A 22,780-nucleotide genomic window follows, 5' to 3' on the forward strand; every position below is an offset into this window, starting at 1 on the left:
CGTTTGATATAACATTGGATAAACGATTGCAATTTCTTTGCTGCTGCATGTACAGTGCAGTAAGGTTTTATATGTCAGTTTGTATTAAGTAACAAAATATGCGACATTGTTGTCAGCATTCAGCTAACAGTTATAATGTAGTAAAAAGGGAGGTATAATTAAAAAACGGTATTAGCTCAATTCGATCATATTAGCACAGAAAAGTCAGATTTTAATATAAAGTTAATTTTTTTTTAATTTTGACTATCCAGTTTAAAATTTTATTTTGAGTATTATAAAATTATTTAATTTCTATAACTGTTCTTTGTCATTCTAAATTATCTTTTGTTGGAGCAAAATTATTTTAAATTTTTGACTTTTGATTTGTAACGTCAGGTTATATTGAGGTTAGTTTCTTTTTTTTAACATTATTGCAAAGTGTTCTTTAGTATATTCAATAATTGCTTTAATTTAGCCATTCAAAGTTCGGTTTTAAAGATTTGACAATCGAAAGCGAAGGAAGTTTGGTTTTAAATATATTTGCAGACATTTGAATAGTATTAGAAATGGATAAGTCAATTCAAGAAAATGGCGCTGCACTTAATGGCGGCAATAGCATTGCGGTTAATAATGTCGTGCTTTCCACGGAGAAGGCTGATGGAGATCATAATGTCAGCGCCTCCGAAGCGCTAATGACTGAAGAAAACTTGTCATTATTGCATATTTCATTAGATGAGCAATTTTCTTTGAATTCAAGCAAAAACACAGAAGATCAAGTTGAACAAAAATCTGGTGAAAAATCAAATGAATGCCACAATGACGAGGAGTTACAGGGAATGGATCGGATTTTTTTCACACCACCACCGCCACCTCCACTACCAAAATGCCTTTTAAATTGTCGTGTTGTAATTCAAAAGTTAAATTTTGGTGATGCACTTCGACATGCTAAACAAAAAATTTCTGATAAAAAAAACGAAGAAAAGTTGATAATAGAAGAGGTACGTATTACAATAATTTAGTAATAAATTTATTTTTATATTCTGATTTAATAATATTGCTTTTAATGTGTAAGCGTTATCCTATTTACTGAAAATTTGTGTTTCCATTTGAATAACACTATTTGAAACTTGTTTTTTATTATTGCATGTTATTTATCTTATTTCCATTCATGAAACAACAATTTCATCAAATTTTGCTTTCGCTGTAATGCTAAAACAGTTGTTAATGCATAAGCTTTATGTTTGTAAGCTTTGCTTTCAAAATCGCTATATTCTTGCTTCGCCTTATTAGTTCTCAAGAACGATTATTTCCAAGATAGCAACTTTACTTTCGTTTGTTGGTTACTAGCCCTCAAACTATTTATACAACATTTTTATGACTAAACTTATATTATATATTTTGTATTACACATATTCCCTTCTGCGAAATGTTGGACGAAAAGCTCAAGGCTCAGTGAACTTAAAATTAATAATATAGCCAAATAAGTTGAAATAAAGGGTAAATTTCGGAATGAAAGATAATAGAACTACAAATTTGTATAATTTGCAAAAAAATTCGTATAAGTGGTTCATTACATTTAAAATCAGATGCCATGATCATTTCCCTTACTTAATGTGCATATCTGGTATTCGTAACTTGGTGTCTACTCTGTCAAGACTACGGCAAGTTTTTATGTTTAAATGAGAGAGTATAAAATAATTTTAAATTAATAAATTGTGTAATTAATGTGTGTTTTGATATAATATAAAATTAAAGTATAATATAGTGATGACATAAGTAGATATTATTATTATTTGGCTATCTTCTCAAAGTTCAGCCAGTGTAGACACCAAGTAACATAGAGGCTTTACGAGAAGGCAGTTTGAAAAAATTTATAAATCATGTGAATAAAATCATGAACTTTTACGTTTTACTGATATACGTAAAAGTCGTATTTTTTATTTTAATATTTCAGGATAAATCTTATAGACGTAGACTATTTTCTGAAGATGATCGTTTGCTTGAAGTAATCAGTAAGATTGTATGAAAATTGTTAAAGGGTGTTAAATAGTCGTGTATGGGAATAAACTTCCAATCCGAAAGTTTATCTACCATAAAAAAAAGTAACAAAAACTTTAAGACAAATGAAAAAGAATTTAAACATATCAATTAGCAGCTTTTGAGATATCCAGACATATTTCGACTTCAGATAAGAAAAGTTTCTTTGTGGTTCGATTGGTTCGCCGACTCCCAAATAAAAACACATTTACATTTGATACAATGCATTTCATGGTCCTTGCCTTATTCTTTACATTTTGACAAAGCCAATACAATCTTACTATTATATTAATCAAAGGAGTAGACCAGAAACTTTTTAAGATCGTCATTGTTGTTACTGTAGTTCATGCAGATGACATAAAAAGCAAAAAGGCGAAAGAATCCCAAACAGTAGACGGTGTTGGATGGAAAGGATTGATTTAATTATGTAGAAGAAAAGCAATACCCGTGAAACAAGATATATTTGGAAGACGTGATGTGAATTGACCCAGTTTTGTATTGTTAAAAATTCTAGAGGACGATATTCGACCTTTGTGTTTTGTATATGATTTTTGATATCAACGTATTCATAATGCACTGAAGAAGGAAAATTCTACTTGTTGTGGAACCGTTTGTATTTGTTTATTTCTATTGGAACATTAAAATAGGTGTTCTGCGTTTATTAATTAAAATCAATGGAGCCATTAATAAAAATAAGATGTTGGCTGTTTTTTGGTGGTTTTTGGTGATTGTGAATGTTTCTATTACCCTAGAAAGTGGCCATTGTGGGGTAATTAGTATCGATTATTTTGCACAATATTGTTAAGTCTTAGTCAATGGCAAAACTGTGCTATCGTTTCCAGAGTAAAGAGAATTAGTAGAAAAATACTATCTTGAGAAATAAATCGTTTCCAATTTCTACCTTCCGACATCTAATATTTAAAGTTTAAAAAAGAAACTTTACTTTCGATTAAGGCCTTAACTGATTTGGAATGAGGTTTCTTAGATGCATGTGGTGTTATGATGGTTTTTAACCCTATTGATAGGGATCGAGGCATATGATTGGCGATACCCATTTTAAATGCAGGTACTAAGAGATTGGCTGTTAAAGAGAGCGGCAAAGTTGAAGGATATGAGCCTTTTCTTTTGTTTGATTTTGTGTAAAAATTCTTAAGTGTTCTCAAAAGAGTTTCATTTGTATTGTACCGTCCTGTAATTTCTACCTTATTTTGTCCAAATTAATATTTTAAAAATATCATGAAGATTAAAATTTCCATTGACATGTTTCTGATTTTAAATAATTTTATAACTTAGACAAAATTCAAAGAAAATAACGGAGCTATCCTAAGAATATATAATATAAAGTACAGACCTTTTATATTATCTCAATTTAAATAAAACTAAACAGTTATAATAGTTTCAATATTAAAAAATAAAAAAAATTTTAGGTTAAGAAAAAAGAAACTTCATTGAGCTTGGTTCGTGTGCAATCTAAAGATTCCTTAAACATGCCGCCACCTCTGTTACCACCGAAAGTGTCTAAAGTAAAACATTCATTGATGTCAACATCCCATTTGGAAGACAAATTGAAAGCAGAGAAACGAGCTATTAAAGTTAAAAAACTAATTGAAAATCGATCAAAAACTAAACCTGCTATATCTGCGGCAGCAATACCTTTACCATCTCCACAGAATGTAAAATCTATTCCTTCAAGTAATGAGAAACTTAAAATCAAGAACTCTATGGAAAGTGATTTATCCAAAACATCTGTCTTAAAAAATATTGCTAAAAATGAGCAGTCACTCTCAGTAATCACCGATTACTGCACGAATGGGAATATTCGGTATACTAGCAATGTTAATCACTCCGAGGAGGAGGCTTTATCGCTACAAATGTCACCGTCTCGTTCATCTACGCCATACACAGTGCCAATGTCTTGCACAAGCTCCAATAGTGATCTGGAGCATGCTACAGACCATGTTAGCCCTGTTAAAAATGATGATAACATTGCAAATAATATTCCAAAGACAGTTGAATTAAGTTCTCTTGAAGATGACGGTTGTGTGCACTATTCGCGTTCTTTTATGCTTCAAATTCGTCACAATATGGCAATAAAGAATAATCAAAAAGCGCATCAATCCTTATCAGGAGTGAATGTTATTCCATGTGACGTTGTGGAATTGGAATTACGTTTGCGTCGTTTTAACATATGGAAAAATTCTGAAACCTACAAAAATGACCAATCTTCAACTTCTCGCACTCAATTTGTTCAAAAGTATTACAATGGTTTAAAACGAAGCCAAGTACCAATAGACGAGTCTATTATTAAAAGTCAACCTCCTCAAAGAGATTATAAGGTATATATCTGTATATATATAAAGCTTTTTGTAATAAATAATATTAATAATTAATTCGTTTAACTTAAGGATTCGATGATAATGCCCAACAGAAGACGTATAGGTAGTGGCCGGTTAAATCAAAGTACATATGCAAACACCAATCAATATGGTAATTATAAGGAGAGGCCTATGTACAAAAATGAAGTCTTGAAAAATGGAAAAATAAGCCAGCTTAATAGCCGGAATATTAGCAAGTATTCACCACCCAATAAAAAACCACAATTGTTAAATGAAAAACCAAAGAAAAACGATCTAACTAATGCAAATTATGTTAAGCGCGTTATGTCAGGTTTTCTTGTAGTTTCAAATGCCAAAGATCGCGATATTGAAGAAAAATATCAACAACGTGGCAACAATAATGTAGGTGAGGAGCCAGAATGGTTTAGTTGCGGTCCAACATCACGTTTAGATACAATTGAACTTCATGGTTTTGCCGATGATGAAGACCCGACAAAATCGCAAAATAAATCCGCAGATGATCCAATGTTTTGGGGCGGCACTGGAAAGCAAAATGATCTAAACTTAGCAAGTGCGAGAGTAAGTATTAAATTATGTATATTTAATGATTAAAAATAAATAAATAAAACAATTTGACTGGATTCTGATTTCCCGGGTACGTCCAAATACGAGTTTTTTTAAATATAGCTATTTTAAGCCATTTTTCTACCACATTATATGTTAAAACAGCTTAGTTTTGAGAAATCGTGGTTTGAAGTCGGAAATTTTTACATGAAAACCACTAACAGTAAGAGAATAGCCATATAGCGAGTCTGTTTATTATTACCCCTTGTTTGTGTATTAGTATTATAAATAAAAGGTGTGTAACTTCAGACCCCGAAATCTTGACACGCGATTTATATTCAAATATAGAATAGAAAAAAATGTACTCAAACATCTGATTCTACTATAATCAGCTGTCAAATCGGCGTGCCCAGGAAATCGAAATCATGACAAAATTTCGAATGCAGCACAAACATATAAATATACATACATACAATGTATATGAATGCATAAATAGTATTAATTGTTGTTAAAAATGTAGTTTTTAATCAAATATTTAAAAAACAAAACGAGATATATCATGTTTTATTTATTTCCAGTGGCGACAACAGCATAATGATCAATATAAATGGCATGCAGAGAGTAATGATTCCAGCAACAATTTCAACCAACATCAGAACTTGAACCAAAGTCGTGATGTAGCCCATTTCTATGAAAACGATAAATTCGTTAAATTTGAAAAGAAAAAACAACCGCCGTTTCATTTTGATCGCTTTTCAAATGAAAATAAGTTCATACCGTCCAATCAACGGCACTATGAAAATAAGAACAATAGACAAAAATATCAGAGTGAGAATATTCAAAAGAACAATTTTACCAATGACAATTCAAGATTTTTGTCATTTTTTAATGGAAATTCTGCTAATGTTGGTGTTAATTTGGCTAAGACTAAATTTGAGCCGCATAACATTAACAATGGCACACCATTAAACGACTTTATTAACCAATCTCAACAATTGTCATCACAGAAAGTAACTGCTTCCAAAAGAGATTGTATGAATATGCCTTTAGTTGATCAGTTGGAAGCAACATGGAAACGAAATTCGTTAAACAGCAGTAGCACAAGTCAAGAAAGTTCTAATGATACAAACAATAACAACTTGAACAAAACTACAGAGGATTTCCAAAAGCTTATGGCACGAATGAACGCCCAGAATGTCAGCTCCAACTCATCTCATGTACATACAATTGAGGATAAGTCAAATGTACAAATGCTATTTAAAAATGATCACTTGTCTGCATTACTCTTGAAACAGAAACATCAATATAATCAACAGCAGCAACTTTTGAAACAACAACAGCAACAGGCAGCTTTAGTTGCGAGCCTCCAGATGAAGATTATATTGGCTCGTCCTGAGGCACAAATGCTATTGATTGGTTTGGCTAAAGGTATTACTAATCAAAATTTACTTTATTCAAATAAGTACTAATAGTGTAGAGAAACATCGAGGTCAGGTGGATTCATAAAGACGCAAAGATATTAATCCTATTCGTTATGTAATCGGAATTTATGAAATGTATCTGTAGAAGTCAAAATAGTAATATTTAAGTAAATTGAATACTTAATAATTGTTATTAACTTGCATGATAAGCTCAGTATAGGAATGTAAAAACAATCTAATTTTTATAATCTATGCTTATGATCTTTATAACTTTTATTAAAGCTGCAATTTCCTATTACAGGTGAAATTTCAAAGCACGGCTTAGTTATCCAGTTGGCTAATCCCCGTCTTCCAATGCGTGATCGAGAAGCTATAACAGCTGTACTTTCATTTACTTCTATACAACAACAACAGCAACAGATAGATCTATTATCAAATAACCTTCTTTTAAATCAGTATCAAACACTTAATCAGATATCAGTCCCACAACCGTTAGTATCTCAGCAGAAGCAGCAGCCACAGCAAAAACAACAGCAATCACAGCAAACAGTACACAATGCACAACAAAAGATGCATAGTGAGAAACACGCACAATCAACAGCTGCACCAAATGCAGTTTCAAATGTCCTGCCAAATATTGTTCCATCCATTTCTCAGGATGAGTTGCAAGCTCATGCTAATCTTGTAATGCAAAATGCCTTGTTAAAACGCCGAATTGAAGAGCAAAACAAAAGCATTGGTATTCAAAATTTTTTACAAATGAGCGCTGCTGCTGCTTTGGCTGCAAAAATACAACAACAATCACATCAAGTGCAACAAATCCAACCAATTAAACCTCAGCAATTTCAACAAAATATTATTCGAGGTTCACCAGTTAATTACTCAGTAACTAGCTCTCTCAATGAGTCTTCTGAATCAAATAACACTATTGAAGACAATAATCAATCTCTTCATCAAATTTACCGTAAAAACTGTAATGCTGGCGTTTATGGTTCTTGTCGTTGTTCTTTATCCGGTTTACCAGATAAACAGGATATGCATATTGTTGGTGATCATCAAAATCAGCCCCAACAGCAAACTTGCTCCAGGCAACTTAATTCATCAGAACATAGTTACCAAACCTGCAGCAAACTACACTCACCATTACCAAAAATTGGGCCTCCAGCAACTGTCGGTAAGTCTATATATAAAAAAGAAGTAATAATGTATGTGGAACTGCAAAGATCTTTTCAAAGTCTTTATTTCAAACCTTTTAATTCCAGTATAGCCCATTTTATTATGACAGAACATTAAAGAACTAAAAATCTCGTTGAAACTAGTTGTATTTAGTAATATATTTAGTCAATATTTTTCAAACATTCACTTCGTGGTTACATTTGTAGTTATCTATAAATGTCCTCTTTCGCTTCATCCTCTGAACACAGGTCTTCGCAGGAATTTGATTACATATGTACATATATATTTCGCAGTTGCTATTTAACTCCGAACTCCTTAATTCTCCTCCAGTGTAGAGCTTATCTCGCCATATTACTATTTCAGTTCTAAAATAATTTTATTTTTCAGAACACAATTGTCCTTTAACTTCAATTCTCATATTTCAACCACCTTCCCATTTATGGATCCCATCTCTGTTGTAATTTTCCACAAAGTTACTACTCTATGGCAGCTATGACCTCTTCTTTTGGTAAAAATTGTTCTCCACGAAATAATTTTTTGAGGTTGTGAGAAGGGCTAGTAATTAGAGAAAGCTGATTTGATTGGTTCTTACAAAAATTTGAATTTTTTTAATTGATTTGAGCTGTGACAGCAGGTCACCATATTCTCATCAAACAACGAATATGTAGGGCATAGGGCAAAACCTAAAACCTAGTTATTTATCTGCCACCCAAATCTAGTAGTCTACCATAATAGACACCAGATATATTTTACTGCGCAAACTGGTTTTATGAGTTATGATCTGCACTGTAATTTTTGACCTACCGACTATTAAAAAAATATAACGTAATGCCAGCTGAAATTAACGCTTCCTTATGATGTCTAATTAATGGTATGACATCAACCTCCCCGTTGTTTGGTCTTACGCCATTTTGAATTGGAGTTCTAAAGTGTTGTTATGCATACCACTTCATTATTCTTCCGTTATATTTTGATGACCGCTTCTAAGATACAAATTAAAACTAAAAATAAAACTTACAGTAAAAAAGGCGAACTAGAATTTATTTCACGATATTCTTGAACGATTCTTTACCAACTTAATTCTGGCCCCTGCTCCAAAAGTATACAGGTGGACTTTCTTTAGTGATGTTGCTCCTTGCAGATAACGTGATGAATTTCTCATCCAAACGGCATACATATAACGACACTAAACAGCTATCCTTATTGATGATATAAAACACTAACGAGGACTATCAGCATTACTAATCTTGCATTTGCCAGTTTCTTGCTCATAAAGCAAGACATCGTCTAAGAATTTTAACATAGATCTGTAGTTCATGTTCAGTTTTAATATTTTATATTTCATATTTTATTTGCATTTGCCAGGTTATTGCTTATAAAGTCAATGCTATTATAATTTCGTGCACTGAACTAAAGAATTTCCTGAGACTTCTTTCTAAGACTTTTAATACAGATCTGTAATTCATGCACAGCTTTCATATTTTATCTGTTTAGGAAAGTTGCGTTTTACAAGGTTATTGTGTTGCAAAATCTTTCATTCTCTGAATGAAATACCTTGTATTGAATTGAGCAATTGGAATACTCTTACTAATAACTAATTAATATGGGTTCCAAGAACGGCCGCGTCTACGTCCCAGAGCCACTCATCGTTATTGACGACCAAGTGCCGTTCGACAACTCCCAAAGGGACTACATCAGCAGGTCCTATTGGGCTATACAACAATAACATGTTAAAGGCCATTGTTTTGCTTGACAATTTACAATTCTTTACTGTTCTGTAACTTATGGTGACTTGAGTCTGTCAACCTTTTCATCAAGTCTCACATGTGCTGTTGCGTTTTTTAGTTCCGCAGTTTTCTCGTGAATTATAATAACAATATCATCAGTATGTGTTAGTATATATACTGACTTTGTGAATATACTTTCTCTTACTTATAATCGAGAGTCTAGTATCGACTTTTAAAGTGCGATGTTGAAGATTACAAATTACAACATAACGCATTGTCTGATCCCTCTTTAAATATTATATCTGAATACATTCATTGTAGTTTTTGTAACTATCGCTTTATATGTTATCTAAGGCTTTTTCAGGCTTTAAATAAAAAATTTTATCTTTATAGAATCATAGATAGATATTATATGCTATACTCACTGAACCACTCCATCAAGGTGCCGGGCTAATTTCACTGATACGTATTCACTATTCACTACTTATCATATTATTATTATTATCGCATGTTTTGTACAATATTTGATTGTATAAACTTTGCCTATTCACAAAGAGTTCGTACAGAAGTTTTTTAATTTTGCCTAATTCGAGCAATATATCCCATACCTCAGCTATCGATTTATTCGTCTCATTGTTAATTGTTCTACGCCAAGTTCTACGTGGTCGTTCACGGATTCTTCTTCTCATATATTTTCCTTATTAACTATCATTATGGCGTTAATAATTGATTAATTTATGTGATAATCACTTTGTGATAATCACTTTCTTTGCTTGAAAGCTAACTGTTCAGTAAGAGTAACATTAATTATATATTATGGTTAAGGTATTATTTTTCTTAAAGCGCTTATTTGATCAACCATGTTGTTGTTGTTGTAATACTTGGTCATCAAAATTGACAAGTGACACCGGGACGTAGATCCGGCCGATTTTAGTGCATGATAATAAGACACTGCTGTACTGTAGTTAAGGAACTCAAGAGACTTTCACTTTTTAAAATAAGTATAAAAGCTCGAGAGGTAATATAACGATAAACTAACATATCTAGGGTGAATATTTTCTTTATAAACCGAAATCAAGTCAAAAGATAAAGCTAATAACTCGGTGCAGTCTTTAAAATAAATTTAAAAAATAAAAAATATAATGTATTTAATGTAATAAATAACCATGTACATAACTATTGTAATGTTCAAGTTTTGTTGAAGACTGAAAAGAATCAATTTTTATTACATAGAATTATTGTTAGTATTAAGCCGTTTATCTGTATTGCTTCTTAGGGTATTTTCTATAGTAACCGTATTCCAAGACAGTACATTATAATATTACAAAACACGTTTTTATGACTTACTACACGGAAGTATCTTAAGTTATTCCGAATTTGTTCATAAAATTTCGAACAAACGATCAATATAATTGCATTCATCGAGAAATGGCAATATGCAAACGTTTGTATTTTTGTATGTAGATAGTTTCTGAGTCACAGGAATTTCTCTGCATAAATACATTAAATTATTATAAATGAATTATAACAGGTATTTTGTTTTCATTTATTTTATTTTTGATGATGTATAAAAACTGAATGGCGACAACACATTTACAAATTATTTAATTATTTGATGCCACCATTGTTACATATGTATAGTGTTGATGAATAAAACTCAAGACGCATAAGCTGAAATTGTTCGAAACTCGATTGATATAACTTTCAGTACTTGTTTAGGAACTTTCAAAAGCTGGCTCATTAACTTTGCCTGCAAATAAAATATTCCCTGTGGCTTCTTCCTCAATGAAAAATAAGAATGGACGATTAACATTAAACTCTTCAATTGCACTACTGCCGCCGAATTTGTTATCAATTTCTACAACGGTAGAGGCAAAAGCTTCTGTGCCCTTCTCATTAATATCAATTCCAGCTTTTTGGAATACATTAGAAACTCTTAGTTTACGTGTCACATCGGCACCTCTTGCTAGTCCCGGTAAGGAAGCATTATCAGTGAAAATGTCTTTTACGCCTAAATTTCTCAAGGTTTGTTTCAAGTTTTTATTAAATTCAAATTTGATTTTTGGCAATGTCACTTTAACCTTCGTTTCTTCCATAAGCCATTGCATGCTCTTCACTTGATCATTATATAAATTAAGTATGAGGTCATTTAGTGTACCGTTCGGCAATAAAATGAACATGGAGAATTTCTTTCCTTTATAGGGTAAACGTAAAATTTTTGCTTTCAAATTTTTCGATTCATGAAAATAAAAATATTCTGTCTGTTCCATATATTGCACTCGAAGTTGTTGAGATGGTGTTTTGAAGAAGACACCTTCAAATGTTTCATTGAATTGTCGGCGCCATAAGCCATTAAAGTAAATCACATTCGCCATTAACATCACGTTATTTTCGATATTGTCTTCACTCACCAATTGACGTATTCTACCATGGGTAACATTCTTACACCAAGTGTTTATGGTATCTGCAGAGCCGCTTAAGTCTGAAAACTGCAAATTTTGTATGTCGGTGTCATAAAACGCATGCAACATGCCTGCATATTTCTGCTGGGGCTCAATGAATGCATCAACATAGAGTTTTGTCTCTAAATTTAGTATGTGATAAGGACTTTCTTGTTTTAGTGAAGTAAGCGTCTTCTTATAGAACCCACGCAAATTGTCAGGAGATCTGATGTCTGTCAATGTGTCAATTAGTTCCTTTTGTGTCTGGGTGTTATTTCCAGCTGCTTCTGATAGCAACGCCAGTATCAGTTTAACGGAAAATGGCGATATTATGACGTTGTGCTGTTCTTCTTCTACAACATTCTTAAGCAAATTCCATGAGAAGTAGTCGTGGGCATCACTGCTATGGGGCACGTATACATCAAAATCTTCGTAGGTATTTAAGTCAACATTGTAAATACCTGGATTTGATGTAAAAATTCCTGTTGGCATAATTGATCGCAATTTCGACTTTTGTATTGTTGTGGTCGTTGTTGGTGTCGGTGATGCTGATGCTGACATCTGATGTGATGTTTGCATGGCAATTGCCAAAGTTATTGCAAATAAATATAATTCCATTGCACTGAATTTAAATGTTAAAATTAAATTACATTTGTTTCTTTTTTCTATCAACATATTTACAATTTCTTTTTTGTTATTGTTAATGTAAATAATATTGATTTATATCACTTTGATTAGTTTATTTTTATATATTTCTTATCTCTAAAAACTCTCGAACTAACATAAAATCTTCGACGAACAAACCTCTTCGTTGTTTTGCTTGAAAATAACTCGAAATTTATTGGAGATGAAAGCGTTTTAAATTAAAAACCAGTTTTTTCCAAAGTTCCACTAATTAATTGGAAAAGAGCGGATGAAAGCATCATCAGTATATATAAGGGAGAACCCATGTTATAAAGAGAATATGAATGAAATAATTTATTTATATAGCATATGAACGTTTATAGTACGCTACACCATATACTTCCGTCAGTGCAAAGAGTTAGATAATAAAATTCATATACATATAAATATTTACTATTAGCAAATCATGATGTGATCGTGATCATGATCAAATCAATTTCATTAATTAATCAAAAACATTTAAAATATAATACATTTTAATCTGATTGCAAGCTTTTTTAACAAATTGTACGTTGAGATATAGTGTAGCCTTTATTTCCTTGTTTGAATATATTTTTTATATTTTTTGTTTAGGAATAATTCATCTATTTCATTTGAATTGAGTCAAATTAACGTACAAAATAAACTTCAAATGAAATAGGTTTTATTTTTAAACGAAGTCCATTTTGCTGATATTTCGGGATTTTAATTTCTTTTGCTGTTTACAAAAATCAAAATAAAATAAAATAATTTAGTAGAGAGGTTTTGAAAAATAGTGAACTACAAAAACAATTATTTTTTTATATTATTTTAATTAATTGAATTTTTGGCTGACCATACAGCTGTTTCGAGTATTGCCAAATACCCATCCTCAGTGGTCTTGGAATTATTTCTTATATTTAATTATTCCTGAATTATTTTTTTTTGAGACAACAAGTGCAACAGATTAAACTTGTGCCCTGCTAAATTTGAAGCTCAGAGTCAGCGCTCCTTAACCAACTGACCCATAGCCGTACTTGTCTTTTATGTTCGTATGTTTTTCTGGAGTTTTGTTAATTTGTTGTGAAAGTTTTATTAACAAATTCACTTGCTGTGTTTATATTAGAACGAAATCATAAACCAGCTGTAGCATAATTGAATTAAATAATTATATTTATTTTTAATTGTTGAATTTCAGTAATAAATATTAATTTAATTTGATGATTTATAAATCTAAAAGCTATTTTAATATGAAGATTTTTAATCAAAATTTGAAATTATATGTACAGCGATATATAAAACATAACAATACAATTATTTTCACATCTCAAGTTTAAATATAAATTCTAAACTTGTTAGGTAACTTCTTAAAGATAAAAATGAATACACCAAAAAACCCTAAAATAATAGGTTGGACTAAAAAACAAAAAGAATAATCGATGTACATGATAGTGCACACTTGGTTTTGTTTCATACTAGATTCATATGAGAGTTTTGTTTGTAATTTTAGCTGTCAAAAATTTTCATTTTACATTGTAACCAACAATAATTGACAGCTAAAATTACAAACATGACAGCTAAAATTACAAACAAAACTCTTGTGTGAATTCAGTGCAAATAGAGTCAATTTCAATGTCTAGTCCTAAACACCAGAATATAAAAGATAATCTCGGTGTAGGGTGTGCATTTTAACATGCCGGAGGGTATGTAAGATTAAAGGAAAAGTTTGTTTTTACTGATATCGTTGTAGTCATGTAAAACTTATTATATTTTTACATTTTTAAATTTAAAAATTTGTTTTTTTGAATAACTAAGTAGGTGTAAGTGTGATCACTTCAAGTACTTTTTTTTGCTGTATGAATCAACTTGCTCAATTTCAACTCTTCAGTATGAATTAATCTTAACCAAATCAAGTGGAACTTATGGATATTCCATACAAAGCTGTTTGTCCAACTGAATTCTTACGAAATACTTCTGTCAAAGCAAACAATTGCCTAAGAATATAGTAGCGTTCGCTAAAGAACAATAACTTATTACTTATTTTAATTATTATTCACGCAATTATCAGGTTTCGTCTAATTCAATATTTTTCAATTATTATTTTTCTTATTCTCCCTCAAGACTTATTCAGAAACAAAACATTTTTATCACATTTTGTGTAATCGTCATTTGAAGTGTTTTTTCCACACTTGGTATTCAAAGCTCAAGTTTATAATAAAATAATGTATATATGTAGGTGGGGAATATTTCTGATTTTTATATAATATATAAAAAATTCATACACTATTTAATAATTTAAAAGTTTTTATCGTATTGCAAATACTCTTTAACGTGTTAGCTAATTTCAATAATCGTCAGACGCAATACCCAGCGATGATTTCGCGAGTAAATACACTGCTCGCGGTTTATGGTTTTTCGCGACCTGCAGCTAGGAGGAGAAGTACTTGAATTTTCGAATTTTCGAGATCGTCCGCGATTATTTAAAATAAGAGCAAGATGGTGTTTTGACTATAAAACTTTTTATGATAAAACAAAGAAACTATTTGGTCTGAACAGCACCCAACGTTCAAACGTTTTATTTGATCTGTTAAGTGATTAAGTGCATTATTACATTATAATTTAGAAAAAGAGAGTATGAGAATTCATACTTTTTGTGCTTATAATGTATACATATATAAAAATATATATTACAAAAGGAAGTAGATTAATGCACTTCTCTGATAAAAATATCATAAAGTATTACGTATGTATAAAACCAATGTTTTTTGAGAAATGTATTTTTTATTACATATATTTAAGTAATATTTTAACCTATGTCAAACCTCAATCCGTACTTACTACTTCGTGTATAAATTTTTCATATTATGATATAATTTTGGTTATCCACATAATTTTTTATAAAATATACATATGTATTTAAAAAGTACGATCAATAGACGCTTAACTGAAATCTTAGAACTGATCTATATTTACTTACTTACTTAGTTGGTCATTATAAACCAACTTGCCCGCAGTTAAGTAGGTTCCGCCAGCCAATCCGATCAGTGGCTTGCTGTCACCAGTTATTAGTACCGAATGCCTTCATATCGAAGCAAAATAATAATTTAGTTTCCGCATCAGTACTCAAAATAGCTTTAATTAATAAATTAATATGCGTTCACACTATAATTAAAATAATTTTGTTTACTGTTTGTTTCAAAAATTATTTGAAAATTATACATATGATCGTACACTGCTTTACTCGAATTTGCAATTCAATGTGAATTTCATTGCGCGAACATCACGATATCTGCCAGAGTAGTAGATAGAGGTTGACTTCAGAAAAAAGAATATAGTCCTGGGATAAGAGTCTATGATGAAGAATAGTTCCACTACTTTGTCACATATGTAAATGTATGTAGAATAAAGTACTCAAAATGGAGATCCCTGTGTAAGTCAGTCAACTTACAGTCAGACAAATTGAAACAACAGCGTTTGGCATAATTTTCTGATGCATTGAATTTATTTAAGAAGTTATTAAAATTGAGAATATCCAAAATTTTGAGATATTGAGACATGGCTTTGATTTTTTTATTGTTTCGTCCTTTTTTTCGTTTTAAATGATGAAAATGTTTTTAACGTTTTCAGAATTTGCATCTCTAACATAACTTTGACTTGTTTGTTATTGACTGCTTGTTTAAGTGAAGTGACAGTGTTTACTCCATGCTTGGCATGAACTCTATTCAGTTTGGTAATTTGTGATGTCATTTTTAAAGCATGAGCTTAATAACCTTAATAATGATGTTAAACATTTTTTTTACATGATAACTTCTTAATTACATACATACGTATATTGAAAGGTGATTATGGTTGATTTTATTATTGATGAATTATTATTTATATAATTATAATTTTGTTATATTATCATTTTATAGCGAAAAAATGCACTACCGGGTGTAATTAAAAAAAATTTTAAAAACCCAACTCTTAATGGGCTCATGTACATATGTATTTCTCATAGAGCATATATTTATAACCTAATACTATACATACCACCATACATACCTACAACTTAACTTAGAAATTATTTTTATATTAGTTTGTTGTTAAAAAATTCAATAAATTTATAATTTATTATGTAAACAAACCGCTAAGTCTGTTGAGCTTTGAGTGTGTAGAATATTTCAAGAGACCCACCTTTACATACAAACCTACATAGTGAAATCTCTGCATCCGAAATTACGAGAGTCAATAACATTTTTTACGTCACTCAGAATTATAAAATCTGTTGGTACTGTGATGATGATCATTATTCACATCATAATAATTAATTAATTAATTTTTTTTTAAATTGTTTATATTGCATTTATCCAACTACAGTTTTTTGTGTTATTGCTGGAATGCTGGAATGCTGGAATTACCCGTGCTTATTAAATATCAAAAAAAACCCAAAAATGATTCAAGTACGGAGAGTTCCGAAATTGCAAGAAAAGTTTATTGTATTGTTTTTTTTTGTTTGACTTGCTAAATTTTATCATTTTAAAATGTAATACAAATACTATAGGTGCGTTATATGTAGTTGATTATTGATTTCAAGTGGTTTCTAAATATTTTCAACATCTTAATATATTGCTCCTGAACAATGTAGTATATTTTGAAAAAAAATTTTGACAGAGTTCGATACCTGATACAGTGCAAAAAGTATGTAGGGATAATTAAAGCAACGAATATTTCCAAATAATTTTACTGATGATGGATATTGGATAATATCTGAGTCAGCTGCGACAACAGCTGTTGTCACCAGTTTTTAAATTTGAAATTTTCTCAATATTAAATTAATGTAATAACTACGTTAGTTAGTTTATAGAATAAACCACATTTACTTAAACTTATAATATTGAGTTAAATAAAAACCGTTTTCTTCCCTAATGAAATTGACAACGATCCTTGCAAAAACCAAGCTATGTATAGGGTCTTTAAATAAATCGCGGCTTTTATTTATAGCTATTAGGACGATTTACAGCAAAAATTTGAGCAATAAAAAAAAAGAAATACAATTTTGTTTTAAATACTACTAATATCATATTGTGAATTACATACATATGTTAAAGTAAATAACTAACAAAAGTTTTAAAAGTAAAAATTCGGGATATTTCTATCACTGGACCCACAGCGGAGCGAAATATGGGAACGATTACGACTTTTTACGTGCAGCAATTTGATGTCTAATTTTGTAAATATCACCTTTCTGAGCACTATACATTACATGTCACTACATAGAAGTTTGATTTTTGAGATATTGGTATCCAACCACAAATTGAACCATTTCTTGCAATTAATACTTTTTATTACATACATTTTTTTTTCTGAATTTATTGCAATACTTAAATAATTGTGATTTATAAGCATGGTTGTAATATTTGTTGTGATTGGGTATCAATATAAGTTAGAATTTTCAATACTATACAGTATAGTGAAATTAATTAATTAATATGTGAAAGAAACATGAGCGGAATTTTCTCACCTTCATACATTAGGTTTGTTCCGCGAGCTACTCGTAGTAACTTTGAGTAACACTATATATACACAAGTGCGTTCCATTAGCAAATGTTCGAGTAAATGAGAGCATTTGAGAGAGCGTAACATCCCTGTCGAAATTTGAAAATGTTACACAGATTTTACTCGTACATTTTATTTCAAGTAAAATTTGTGTGATGTGTAAATCAGCTTTTTGGTTTCAAATTAAATTTTTGTATTGTTTATTTGCACGACACTGCTGTTCGCACCAGACTTTACACAAAGCTATTCCATGAAAATCTGTGTAAAGAGAGTAATATGACGCTTTATTTGTGTTTCGCTCTCAGTTTGTACTTTACTTATGTTTTACTTGAATTTTACTACGAGTAGTTCGTTTAACAGACCTAATATATGATAATATATAATAACTTAACATTTTTGTTTCCACTCATTTTCTATTATATATTTCCACTTAAACCGATGCAATACTTCAACAAATATGTTTTCAAAATAAATATCTTTTAATATTATTAAGATCTGTTTTAAGCTTTCATTGATTATGTTAATTGTTCAATTTTTACAAAGTTTAAATACACTCTGAATTCAAATGGCAATAAATCTGCAACAGTAATTGCATAGCATTTATTGCCATACATATTTTAATTAATGCAATTTCATAGAATAAATACTTGAACGTGTTATAATAATTCATACTCTACATTTTTAATTTTTGTTATTATGAAGATATATAAAAATTTTATTATCCAAACATCAAAGAAAATTATTGCCCACTTCATTGAAACGTGCAAGTGATTAGTAAAAATTTTTAAAAGCTGGTAACCCTACAATACTAACGGTCAGCTGCATGACAGCTGATTCTAAGTGGTGGGCCATATTTATATGGTAGTGGATTTATTATTTTAGAGAATAACGAATTATGCAAAAATTAAATCAAAAATAAAAATTAATATTTGTTATTAAACTATAATATGCGTATACCGCGTCCACGTGGATTTTCTATTCAGCAGTTAATGGTAGTAACCACAATTGGTGTTGTGGCCGGCGCATATATTTGGCAACCGCTTTTATTGAAATTTGCAAAGAAAGATACGGCGGAGACTGTGGCAATAGGTGATAATACTATTCAATCAAATATAAACTCAAAGGCTGATATCCCAACAAATTCAGAAAAGTAAGTTGTGAGTCGTTGTGAGATAAAATTTAGAACATGTCGGACATAACACTAAATTTTCAACCACATTGTTTGTGCTCATATCAAAACTGCTTCCAACATCAACTTTTCGAAACTTAAAAATTAATATTATTTTTATATTTTTAGTAATTTGTTTTAAACAGTACGATGTTTAATATAAGCTTGTTAGTCATATTACTAAAGTCATATTACATAAGACTACATTTACTATGTGGCGTAATATGTTGCCGGTACTGTCAATTTTACATCGCTCTTATATTTAATAAATTGAATTGATTATTGATTCCTAGTACTTGCAATCTCAAAAATAATTATTTATGAATAATTAAATACAAGAATTATTTCCAAGACCACTAATGATGGGTATTTGGCAATACTCGAAACAGCTGTATGGTCAGCCAAAAATTCAATTAATGAAAATAATATAAAAAATAAAATTTTTGTTGTTGTAGTTCACTACTGTTCGAAAAAAACCTCCTTATAAATTAATTTGTGTATTTCAAATTTGGCTAGATACGATTTCTAGTACCAGTGACGGCGCTAGTCGTCAGCGATTGCCAGTGGCGTCGCGCCGACAGGGGCATCGCAGAAAGTTACCGACTATCGCTTATACCAAACGAATTGTACTTAAAGCATTACATTGCTCCGTCACTGCTAGAACTCGTAATGTAGAAATTATAGGCCTTCCATAAAACCAATTATATTTCCAAAGACCACTAACGATAAATATTTGCAAATATTCTGCCCAGCTGTTTGATCAGATGAAAAATTCTCTACTCGCAAATAGATAACTAGACATTAAACATTAACATTTAAACATTTTTTTTAAAACTATTATATCATGAATTAAAAGATCTTTTTTACTCTGTCAAGGTATTCACGCGATATATTTATGGAATTATAAATTAATGTAAATAGTGTTAATAGTGTAAATTAATCTCATAATGAAGATTTATCAAATTATATGAAATAATACACTAAATCCCAGTAAACAGCTGCAAGTTAGTTTTTATACCCCATTTAGATCTATAATGTGATTAGATGAAAGGAATAACAAAACGTATACAAAAAGGGAAAATATAAACGGCATTGATATAAATCTCAGTGAACGAATATACCCCAACTTATTGTACATTATTTAGACCTACAAAATAACTATATGAAATAAATAACATATACAACAAAAAACTTGTATAATAATTCGTTTATATGATAGTAATGTGTCTTTGTTGTCTTATTTTTGCTTGAAAGGAAGAACTGCCCTTTCTTATATGTGAAGACGAATCGGTCTGGATCGTTGTTGTATATATTTTCTTTTCAAGTCGTTGGTTCTAACAAGAACAGTAGAGTGATGTGTAGCATAAAATAATATATGATTATAAGCAATAATCTACTTATATGAAAATATAATGTATAAAATATTATGTTATCGTTATATATTAATAAATTTTAATGTTTTTTATTTTAAAATAATTAATTTTATTGTATTTGCTTGAATCTAACCCTAAGATAAAATAGAATGAATAATACATTGTTGTAACCAAGATAAAATCCTATGGATTTTTAATAATTTTTCTTTGTAGAAAAGAGTATATTTATGATATAATATTAGATTCGCCCAATTATCACTTTCAACACCATTCAATCTCTTTTCAAATATTAACAGTTAAACAAGAAAAATTGGATGATCATCTATAAGAAATTAATCAGTTCATATTTGATGTAAGGTTGTGTGTCCGTTATTAGATTCATGCTTCAGGATTTAGTATGTCAGTAACTCTGATATATATATAGAAATATTTCTTATGACGCAAATACCAAGTGCGTCTAAGTTATTTAGCAAAGTTGTATATTAATATCCTTACGATTTTTTAGTTCCACCAAAAAGAATTCAAGCCACGGAGGAGAGATTTGCTAATATTCGTATTATTATATACGGTTTAAAAGAAAACCGATGTAAGTTACCTAGTTCTTTCAGTGTAATTCAAGTGACCCGTACCCAGAGGTTTTATAATAAAACCGTTGAAGGTTACATGATTTTTCTAGTTTAGATCAAGTGAACCGTACTCAGAGGAGGAAGAAACGGTGCTACTACATGTTATTCACTCCATTAATTCACATGTTGCAATTTACAAAGCCATTTAATATAAAATAATTCTGTGTATTCACAATAATGAATATTTCCTCATATCTTATATTTCATAGGTATGAGCAGATACCTGTGTGGTAGGTTTTGTATATTTACTCTTTTTTAAGTAAATTATAAGTTGAAAATAGTTCGTGCTGGTTTTACTGTCTATTGATTTATATATCCTTTTACTGTCTCTTTTTATTTTTTATTTAATCTTATTCAGTTCACCAATTATGCTTTTTCTTTCTATGTTTCGTGGCTTAAATCTTCATTCCAAGAGATACTATATTAAATAATATTTTTGTTTATTTTCAGATGATCGTCAGTAATATAATATCTTCAATAAAAAATTCAACAGTTGGCTTAATGGCGGTTGGTGTATTTGGTACAATAAGTGTATTAGCTGCGTACCGTGGAGTTATTAAACCGAAAATGGATAGAAACCGCCGTTTGGAAGCTGAAAGTTACGCAAATTTCATATATGAACAAGAAACCCGCAGTGCAGGAAAATCAGTTTAACTATATCAAATAAATTATTATTAAATTGAAAATGTAAAATTGTAATTATTTTAATAGCACAATAATCAAGAAAAAACATTTTTTCCTAATTATTATACTATTAAAATAAATAGAATAACTAGAATAGAATATAATCGAAGAATACAGCAAGATTTCACAAGCGTACAAATGTAAATATTGTCATATCTTAACAAAATTTTTAAGTGAATGTTATATATAAGCAAAAACATCAATGAACTTGTGGCCCCGTATAACCTACAGAATAATAACTGGAAGTGCAAGACTAATAAATAAAACGGGCACTGCAAAATTTTGGTTGATCCAGAAATTAAAATGTTAAATATTTAATTGTCTTCTGAAGAATAAAAAAAATTCACATTTTCTAAATAGTAACAGTAATATTATAAAAATTGTATAATTATATGGAGAAATTTTTAGTTAATCCCTTATTTACTTAATGCTACCACAGAGTAACTGTTAATTTTAACATCAAATTATCATTTTTGTGGTAAAAATTTTTTAATATAAATTTTAAGATTAAGAAAATATTTGTTTGAAAATCAAAATTTCAATTATGAAAAATACGTTTATTTTAAAGAATTGATATTTTTTTTTCATTTTCTTGAATTGAACAGTTATACAATGAATTCTAATCCAATAAATAGTTTATAAAAGCGTAAGCTATTCTTTTTTATGTATGCAGAAAAAGTCAAATAATTATGTGTTTTAAAGGTTTTTGTTTTTTTTATCACGTTAGTAACGTTATATGATCTATTGGGTGTGGCAAATACACCATGGTATGAAAGAAATTCTGATCTGCATCGTGATCTTAAGATAAATACGGTTGTGGAAGAAATACAAAATGCACCTGCAAATGCAAAAATGCACCTGCAGCGTTTGTACTCTCATCCCAATGATGAAGTTAACGAACTGGTGCCAATAGAGCCAACAGGTCGCCTTAAGCGTCGAAAACCTTGTGACCTTTGGTTGCAACCTGCCCGAAATACATGAAAAGTAAACTTTGCGTGATTTGCAATTAAATTTTTCTTAATTGCGGATTAAAATTGCTTGTTACCTCTCTATAGCTAGTTGATTTTA

The 22,780-nt window shown here is 30.1% G+C and overlaps 2 protein-coding genes across 2 annotated transcripts; one reads left to right on the plus strand and one right to left on the minus strand.

The window, feature by feature from the left end:
• Positions 1-251: 251 nt before the first annotated feature.
• LOC119662370 (protein cup) lies at positions 252-21,590 on the plus strand. The gene is made up of 7 exons (XM_038071973.1): positions 252-386; positions 455-977; positions 3,444-4,352; positions 4,422-4,931; positions 5,495-6,344; positions 6,639-7,511; positions 21,479-21,590. Exons 2-7 carry the CDS (start codon positions 546-548, stop codon positions 21,490-21,492), a joined length of 3,588 nt encoding a protein of 1,195 aa, XP_037927901.1. The 5' UTR covers positions 252-386; positions 455-545; the 3' UTR covers positions 21,493-21,590.
• LOC119662371 (serine protease inhibitor 27A) lies at positions 10,779-12,509 on the minus strand. Its single transcript, XM_038071974.1, has one exon. It carries the CDS (start codon positions 12,354-12,356, stop codon positions 10,956-10,958), a length of 1,401 nt encoding a protein of 466 aa, XP_037927902.1. The 5' UTR covers positions 12,357-12,509; the 3' UTR covers positions 10,779-10,955.
• Positions 21,591-22,780: the final 1,190 nt, after the last annotated feature.

Source organism: Teleopsis dalmanni, chromosome X, assembly GCF_002237135.1.
Source record: "Teleopsis dalmanni isolate 2A chromosome X, ASM223713v2, whole genome shotgun sequence".
Lineage (NCBI taxonomy): Eukaryota > Metazoa > Arthropoda > Insecta > Diptera > Diopsidae > Teleopsis > Teleopsis dalmanni.

Coding starts and splice junctions, on each gene's coding strand:
- LOC119662371 (XM_038071974.1), bottom strand. CDS start 12,356: ATGTTGATAGAAAAAAGAAACAAATGTAATTTAATTTTAACATTTAAA.
- LOC119662370 (XM_038071973.1), top strand. CDS start 546: ATGGATAAGTCAATTCAAGAAAATGGCGCTGCACTTAATGGCGGCAAT. Junction 4,353..4,421: donor CTCCTCAAAGAGATTATAAG/GTATATATCTGT, acceptor GTTTAACTTAAG/GATTCGATGATAATGCCCAA. Junction 4,932..5,494: donor TAAACTTAGCAAGTGCGAGA/GTAAGTATTAAA, acceptor ATTTATTTCCAG/TGGCGACAACAGCATAATGA.